Source organism: Prunus mume, linkage group LG2, assembly GCF_029339155.1.
Source record: "Prunus mume cultivar Tortuosa linkage group LG2, ASM2933915v1, whole genome shotgun sequence".
Classification (NCBI taxonomy): domain Eukaryota; kingdom Viridiplantae; phylum Streptophyta; class Magnoliopsida; order Rosales; family Rosaceae; genus Prunus; species Prunus mume.
This window is the reverse complement of record NC_142699.1, coordinates 30784503-30793857: the sequence shown is the minus strand read 5'-3', so window position 1 is coordinate 30793857 and position 9355 is coordinate 30784503. Positions and strand designations below refer to the sequence as shown.

Below are 9355 nucleotides of genomic sequence, written 5' to 3'. Positions count from 1 at the left end.
CAAGTGGACTCAAGCGATGAATGATGAAATGAAGGCCTTCAAGAAGAATTCCACTTGGGAGATGACTATCCTTCCTAAATGGAAGAGAACAGTGGTTGTAGATGGATATATACAGTAAAGTTCAAGGCAGATGGCACCATTGAATGATACAAAGCAAGATTGGTGGCAAAAGGTTATACTCATACTTATGAGATTGACTATGGGGAGACCTTAGCCCCTGTAGCCAAGATAAACACAATTCAGGTACTTCTTTCTTTGGCAGCAAACCTAAACTGGCCATTACACCAGTTTGATGTCAAAAATGCCTTCTTGCACAGAGACCTAGAAGAAGAAGTCTATATGGATTCCCCTCCAAGATGCAAGATGGGGCCCAATACTAGCAACATGAGTGTGTAAACTGAGAAAGTCTCTTTATGGATTGAAATAGTCACCCAGAGCATGGTTTGGAAAGTTTTGCAAATCAATGAAGGATTTTGGATACAAGCAAAGTAACTCAGATCATACTCTTTTCTTGAAACATATGTTGATGACATGGTAGTACTGGGAATGACCCAGTGGAAAAGGCAGCATTGCAGCACCACTTGACAAGTGAGTTTGAAATGAAAGATCTTGGTGCTCTGAAGTATTTCCTAGGCATCGAAGTGGCTCGTTCAGAACAAGGGATATTTATATCACAACGGAAATATATCCTTGACATTTTGACTGACACTGGAATGTTAGCCAGCCAACCAGTAGATACACCAATGGAGTTGAATCATCAGCTTGGTGAATATCTTGATCAGGTACCCACCAACAAAGAAAGATATCAATGCCTTGTGGGTAAGTTAATTTATCTAGGACACTTGATATAGCATATGTCGTAAGTGTGGTGAGTTAGTTCATGCATGCACCAAGTGAAGCCCACATGGATGCGGTAAACCGAATTATGAGATACTTGAAGTCATCTCTTGGAAGAGGATTGATGTTCACACGACATGGTCATCTATATGTTGAGGGTCACATTGATGCAGACTGGGCGGGCTCTGTTACTGACAGGCGATCTACATATGGATACTTTACCTTTGTGGGAGGCAATCTAGTATCTTGGCGAAGTAAAAAACAAAAAGTAGTGTCAAGATCAAGTGCTGAAGCAGAATATTGAGGTATGGCGCATGGAGTATGTGAGCTACTCTGGATAATGAATTTGTTGGGGGAATTGGGGTTCAAACCTAAACATGTCATGCAACTGAATTGTGACAACAAAGCTGCAATAAACATTGCACATAATCTAGTGCAACATGATAGAACCAAGCATGTTGAAGTTGATAGACATTTCATCAAGGAGAAGCTCAAGGCGAAGATCATTAAGGTATCATTTGTTAAATCCGAAGATCAACTTGCAGATGTCCTCACCAAAGTAGTCACAGGCAGGGTATTTCACAGCTCACTTAGCAAGTTGGGCATTGACGACATATATGCTCCAACTTAAGGGGGAGTGTCAATGAGCTGTATATTCCTAATTAGTCTAAGTCAACTATTTGATTCTGCAAGATTATAGGAACATAATTACTTTCCTAGAATAGTTTTCTAGGCTCTGTATATATAACCTTTCCTATTGTTATATATCAAGATGAATGAAGTATTATTTTTTACCCAATCTGATAAGTTCCCCTATACATCTTTTCCTTTCTAATTTCAGATTTAGTCATGTTTTCCCCCTTGCCATATGCAACAATGTGCCAATTTTATCGTTTTCAAGACCGTGTTGTACAATATTCTCGTTGAAAATGGTCCTTTGATTGAGTGGAAAAGACTTTCCTTCCATTTTCTTGTGCCCTTTGATTAATTATCTACGAACTATGTATAATTATTTATCTTAATCTCCCTTTAATATCTGCGAACCTATATTCCCCTACCCTCCCTCAACTCCACGTTTTCTACCACCACCACCACAGTATGTGAACAACCTTGGCTCATATGATTTAGGTATATTCAATTAAGTCCCATGATATATATGTATTTTTGTTTCCAAAACACGAGGTATTAGTTTTTATAAAAACATTTTGTTTGGCATAGTTGATTTTTCTAGAGTATTTGGTATATTTTGCTTGGGCAGGAGAGCTCAAGTGCAACCGGTTTAGGAAGTTAATATGGTGCTAAGCTAACTAATCATTTGGGCTTACTTCACCATATCATCTTATGATTTCAACCGTTCATTATTATAATTAGGTCATCATTCAAAGATCACCCTGATAAAAAAATAATAATAATCAAATTAGACAACACGTAATCATCTAGTTATAAGAAAATGTATAGACCAACATAATACTTTCTGAAAACAATGAAAATATTAACGATAATAATCAAATGGTTAAATAATTTCGATTTGGCTAAACTTTTGCAAGGGTGATCTTGAAATAATGACCTAAAATTTAAACGATTTAGATAATAAAATGATATTGTGGGATAGTCCCAAACGAGGAATTAGCACTGTATTGATTGTCAATTAGTACTTGACCGCATCCGCAATTTCTGGGCATTGACACATGTGTGAATCATAAAGGTTGCCTTGTTTTGAACTTAATTAGAACGGAAAACGTTGGAAATAAATATCTGGGGAGTCTCAGGTTGGTCAAGAGAGATGGAGTTAGATTTGTAATAGGTCTTTATCAAACAAGGACTGTGAATGTGAAATGGAGCCAAAACTTGTCGAGTACGTGGTCGATCGATCTTTATATACACTACAAGCTCAGTCCATGTCAAGCAATTTACGAAGACTCAAAAAAATCTTTGAATATCTCACTTGCAATTGTGTCGTGTTTTATACTTTTAACACAGTTTTCCAAGAAAGTGCAGAGAGCAAATGAAATATTTTAAGTCTCTCCTCAAACTTAAAAAGCTGAAAAGTAAGGTTTTAAAATGGATTCTCTTTAGTAAGCGGGTAAGAATATTTACTCATGCATTTGAAGTCGTATATTACCCCATTGCCCAATATATTATATGAAAGATTAAAAATAAAATGAAGAGCCCTTAAAAGGCTGTTGGAGTATGCATTTCTCACAATCCTCTCCAATTAGCTAAGGAGCCAAGATAGAGAGGCTCTTTGAAGATACTAAAACCTATAGTTTAAAAACCAAGAAGAAATTTTTTGCTTCCATATTGTACTTGTCCACTTGCTCATAAAAATTTACTCGTCTCGTTGAGTTATTAATTATTAGTACTTGAGTAGTGCTGAAATGTGATTATCTCTAAATCAATAGTTCCACAAATTTATCAACAAGCAACGAAATTTTTCACAAATTTCCGCTTTCTGTCATTTCATTGGAAGTTAATTTAAGAGAGAGACTTCCATTCCATCACACAAATTGCTTCAAGACAAGTCAAGGAAGTTGAATATTCAATCTGCTGTATAAAAGTCTTAGTGTACATTTCCATTCTTCATACTTCAATTTTTTTTTGGAGCTAGCCCTTCTCATGTTTACATTGCAGCTTAGATTGCAAGACATCTTTACCAAACAAATTTTCCAATTTTCTCGGCTGACCTATAGACAAGGACTATAAATTTTCTGGTCGTCAAAGATCACTAGCGCCTTGATGGGACTTAAGAGGGCTGACCCATTGGCCCTCAGACCCCAAGAGACGACTGCCCTATACATGGACAATGGAAACACAATGTGGAGAATTTTTTTGTTTCCCACGTTAATGAAATATGACAAGTTGGTGAAAATAGACGACACAATGTGATTATGTTCGATAAACATGAGAGAAAAAAAAAGAGTGGATCCAAATTCACCATTTCATGATGATTTATGCATGCATGACATTGGATCCAATTAAGGGTTATTTGAGACTGTTTGTCGAGATTTTAATTAGAATATTAATGATTATTAGAAATTGATTAGAGATTAAACACATGCATATATAGGTCCAGTGGAAAAGGATCTTGATTTGCAGACTAGTAATCTCAAATTCGAAACCTCATGACACTGTGGTAGTGTATGCAATGTTTTGAAAGCGGCGTTGAAGAGAGGCGTTTTATGTCTCGCAAAGCAAGGCGTAAGCCTTGAGGCGATAAGGCGCAAGCCTTTTGAACATTCAATTATCATAAATAAAAATATATTAGTATGTTAATAATATGTAAAACATATGATCCATATATGTTGTGAGGTCATTGATTCATAAATTGAAACATCTCAAGCTTTTCTTTAAGCCCTAAATTGATTTAGACTGTTATAGACTGGATATGAATTCAAATTGATGCAGACTGTTTGAATATATTGAAAGAGAGGCTTCCGTTGGAAATATGTGGGTGGATATGGGAGAGAGCTAGTCAAAATTTAAACAGAGGGAAATATGATTTTTGTGAACCTTCTATTGGGTGAGGGCAGAAGATAAAAGGCACAGGAGGGACTAATTAATATAATAATTTTTTATTGTGAAGGAATTGAGGAAGTGGGACCTGAGCTTATGTTATGTTCTTAAACTTAGAAACCATAGATGTTGAAACGCTGGCGTTTTGCTTGACTCTTTAAACACAAAAGCTGTACCATACGGGATCGTTTTGAGAGAAATAAAGTTAGGTTTCATCGTCTTCTTCTCCGCTCTGCAACGCTTCTGCAATTTCACGCGTACGCTTTTGGAATTTGGCGTACGCCTCCTTAACTTGGCGTATGCCTTTAACAACAATCGCTAAACAGAGGTACGCTTGAGGCGTTTTACCATCGCCTCGCCTCGCCTCACGCTCTCAGGCGCGCTTAGGCCTGCCTTTTAAAACATTGAGTGTATGTGAGGAAAACACCTCCTTCCTCTGTAGTTTAGAGAATTACTTGCACTGAAAAAACCATGCATGTATATCTATATATGCTTACTAATTTAGCTATTAATAAGTTGCCAACAAGTCAATAGCTCAATTATAAAAGCATTTGCGTGCAAATGAGTTGTCTCATGTTCTAAACTCCGATGGCACCTCCTCTACCCTTTCCAAATTTGACCCAATTAACCACAAAAAAAGAAAAAGTTATTAGTAAGTTATATGGTCCCAGTCATTAATTCTTGATGCTGATGGAAGTACAAGAAAACAAGGGTCAATTGTTGAAGTCAAAGCTCCAGGAAAATGGCTATCTTGTCACTACTATTATATAAACGGGATGGCCGATCATGCAAATTCACACACGCATATTTGCAGACCAAACTTGAGCCTTTACCTTAATATTACATCCAAACTGCCCATCATGTTCATGATGAAATGCACAAAAATTCTCTTTCTTTTTGGAGTTGTATTATTGCACTACCCATGCTTCCTTCAGTCTGCCATATCTTCATCAACTTCCAACTTCACAGATCAATCTGCCCTCCTTGCCATCCAATCTAAACTCAGTTTTGACCCCACCAATATTGTTTTGGGTGGTAACTGGACTACCAAAACAAGCTTCTGTAATTGGGTTGGGGTCTTTTGTAGCAAACGCAGGCAAAGAGTCACAGCCTTAAAGCTTTCCTATATGGCTCTCCAAGGCACCATTTCCCCTCATATTGGCAACCTCTCCTTCCTCGTCTCGCTCAATCTTCAAAACAACAGCTTCTTTGGGCCCTTGCCTAATGAAATCAGCCGTTTACATCGCCTGAGGTCACTTTTATTGCATAACAACCAGCTGCAAGGAAGCATCCCTCCAACTTTGTACCATTGCCAGAAGCTCGAAGTCCTAGTCCTTGAAGTGAACAGGCTAACAGGTCCTATACCTAGGGAGTTGGGTTTCCTACCTAGACTCCGTAGGTTATACCTCGGCCTGAATAATTTTACGGTTGGTACAATTCCTTCATCCTTTGGTAACATTTCAACATTGGAAGAATTGAACTTGCAAGAGAGCAGCCTCACAGGTTCATTCTCTTCTGCTCTCCTTAACCTAACTTCTCTAGAAATGATTCATCTACCTAAGAACAGCATCTCAGGAAGTCTTCCTGTGGACCTTTGCCATTTTTGGCCAAATATCCAATCCATTTCATTCTCTTTCAACAAGTTCAGTGGCCAGATCCCTTCTAGAATTGGTCAATGCAGCGAGCTTGAGATCTTATCTCTGTCATACAATAGCTTTGTTGGAAGCATCCCAGAAGAAGTTTGGAGCTTGCAACATCTTCAAATCCTATACCTTGGTGGTAATAAGCTGACAGGTACTATATCTCCTTCAATTGGAAACATGTCCAACTTGAAGAGTTTTGCTGTGGGACGCAATAACATTGAGGGAAATATTCCAGGCAATTTGGGACATCTTTCTAATCTAGCTTTTTTGGGCTTGGCTTTTAATAGCCTAACAGGTCCAATACCTCAAGTAATCTTCAACATCTCCTCCTTGGAAAATTTAGAAATGCAATCCAATGCTCTTTCTGGAGAATTTCCTTCCTCTGCAGTTTTTCTTCCTAACTTCACTTCCTTACTTTTTCATACCAATCAAATTACAGGACCTATCCCAACTTATTTTTCAAATTTTACTAAGCTCACTCAGCTTGATGCTGACAACAACTTGCTCTATGGACCAATACCCATGAATCTTGGTAGCTTGAAACATCTCCAATTCCTTAATTTGGCAAGAAATCAGCTAACGGGAGAACCCGGGTTCGATGAGCTTAGATTCCTTTCTTCTTTGTTTAATTCTAGTTCACTGGAATATATAATTTTGTATGAAAATCCTCTAAATGGCATCATACCCGATTCCATTGGAAACTTCTCTCAGTCCCTCCAGGTAATTTATACACCTGCATGCCAAATTAGAGGCCATATACCCAAGAGCATTGGTTCCTTGAGGAACTTGACCTTCCTTTACTTAGCTTACAACAATCTGAGTGGAAAAATACCATCATCAATTAGAGGATTGGAATCTTTGCAAAGATTGTATCTTCAAAACAATAGTATTGAAGGGTTCGTTCCAAATGAGCTTTGTCACCTGAAGAACCTAGGGGAAATATTGCTATCAAATAACAAAATCTCTGGATTAATCCCAAATTGCATAGGAAACCTCAGGCGCCTTCAAATAGTTCTCCTAGACTTCAACAGCTTGACATCATCGATACCCATGAGCTTGTGGAACCTTGAAAGTCTGTTGGTCTTAAATTTGTCATTCAATTCTTTTAATGGCGACTTACCTCAAGGAATGAGAGAGTTGAATGCTGTTCAAGTGATGGATTTATCTTGGAACCAAATTGCTGGAAACATTCCAAGCGTCATTGGAGCTTTTCAAAGCCTACGCTCTCTCAATTTGTCAAACAACCTGTTTGTAGGAAACGTTCCAAAAACTTTTGGTGATCTGAAAGGGTTGGAAGATTTGGACCTATCACACAACAGTTTATCTGGCACAATACCAAAGTCTCTGGAAACACTCAAATATCTTGAGCATTTGAATTTCTCTTTCAATCATCTGTCGGGACAGATTCCTTCTGGCGGACCTTTTGCCAACTTCACTGCCCAATCATTTTTGGAGAACGGAGAACTTTGTGGGAGACCAGATTTTGGTGTCCGAAATTGCACCCCTCAAAGCACTCAAAATTCTAAGGCAGCACTTCATTTGTTCAAGTATATTCTTCCAGCCATTGCCTCCACGATGATCCTTGCAGCTCTCGTTTATAGGTTGATAAAGTACAATAAAAAAAGAAATGCAGGCCTTCCAAGCTCAGTTGAACCCACGTTATCGGCGATAGAGCATAGAATGATATCATATCAAGAACTTCGACGTGCTACAAACGATTTCTGCGAAAGCAACGCACTTGGAGTAGGAAGTTTTGGTTCTGTGTACAAGGGGATACTGTCTAATGGAACAACAGTTGCTGTGAAAGTTCTAAACTTGCAAATGGAGGGTGCCTTAAAAAGTTTCGATGCGGAATGTAAGGTGTGGAGAACAATCCGGCACAGAAATCTTGTCAAGGTCATAACTTCATGCTCGAGCCATGAGGTAAGAGCTTTGGTGCTGCAATACATGTGTAATGGTAGCCTTGAGAAGTGGTTATACTCTCACAACTATTGTCTGAATCTTGTACAAAGAGTGAGCATGATGGTTGATATTGCCTTAGCTCTGGAATATCTTCACCATGGCCAAGCAGAAGTTGTGGTGCACTGTGATTTGAAGCCTAGCAATATCCTTCTCGATGAAGACATGGTTGCACATGTGGGAGACTTTGGTCTTGCAAAAATCTTGGCAAAAAATAAAGACGAAACACAAACCAGAACAATTGGTACACTTGGCTACGTTGCACCAGGTAAAGCAAGTAATTTATGTATTTTAGTTACTAAGATTAACTAATTGTCCTTAACTTATGCAAATCTGAAATTTGATGGTGAATTATTGATCTCTCGTCTTAGATTAATTGATAGGGAATGCTAGCATATCTATTGCTCATGACACAATTTCCACTGTTGATGTTCATGAAACAATGGGATCCACACTCATCGATTGTGGAGCCCATAATAATCGTCAACAACTGAGATTGTGTCACATTCTGCGTGAGACTGACACTAACATTCTAAATTGTTTTACAATTGATGTGTGTCCACAGAATATGGTTCTACGGGAAAAGTGTCTACAAAAGGTGATGTTTATAGCTATGGGATAATGATGTTGGAAATAATGACGAGAAAGAAACCCACAGATGAAATGTTTGCCGGAGAACAGACTTTGAGACAATGGATAAATGAGTCACTCCCCAAAAATTGTTTAGAAGTAGTGGATGCTGGTTTATTGAGCATAGAAGAGGGCAGAGACGTAAATGCCACAAAAAATATCATTTTGTCCATCATGGAAATAAGCTTGAGGTGTTGTGAACAAGTGCCAGAGGAAAGAATGGACTTCAAGGATGTGGTGACCAAGCTCATGAAAATAAAATTGGCACTTGGAAATGGAAGAAATAGGGTTTAGTGTTTAGCGACCGCGGGATTGCCATGGTTGTCCATGTGTGCACAATTTCGTTGTTAATTTTTGTGTATTTTTTGCTACACTTGGCTACGTTGAAACGTTTATTTTGTTTGGTTCCAATTTTTTGTTGGGATATACATTGAAACATTCCTTCCCTTCTTATCTCTTTTGGCCACCAATTGCTTCCTAGAAATTATGTATATTTTTTCATGTTGGGCTGAGTTCTTGTCCCCTTCATTCTTAGTTTGGGCAGTAATTCCTTATCGTTCAGATTCTCCTAGTACGGTCTCCTAGTTTCTCAAGTTCCCAACCCTAAACCCTAAACCAATATGCAAAGTGTACCTCATTTATACTCGCAAGTATGGCCACCCATTCCCTTAATATTTCTCAAAAGGCCGTTTTCTTTTTCTTATGTAAAAGGAAATAATGGTTGATAGCATAACTATTCATGTTTTTGTTTTTATATACAAGCGATATTGTTG

At 38.2% G+C, this 9355-nt stretch overlaps 1 protein-coding gene across 1 annotated transcript; it reads left to right on the top strand.

Moving 5' to 3' along the window:
• Nucleotides 1–5219: 5219 nt before the first annotated feature.
• Nucleotides 5220–9012, top strand: LOC103323694 (uncharacterized). The gene is made up of 2 exons (XM_008225700.3): nt 5220–8220; nt 8518–9012. Exons 1-2 carry the CDS (start codon nt 5220–5222, stop codon nt 8874–8876), a joined length of 3360 nt encoding a protein of 1119 aa, XP_008223922.2. The 3' UTR covers nt 8877–9012.
• Nucleotides 9013–9355: the final 343 nt, after the last annotated feature.

What these genes read in the sequence shown, in the direction of transcription:
- LOC103323694 (XM_008225700.3), top strand. Translation starts at nt 5,220, where the DNA reads ATGAAATGCACAAAAATTCTCTTTCTTTTTGGAGTTGTATTATTGCAC. An exon ending in ACTTGGCTACGTTGCACCAG is followed by an intron (nt 8,221 to 8,517) that starts GTAAAGCAAGTA and finishes GTGTGTCCACAG; the next exon opens with AATATGGTTCTACGGGAAAA.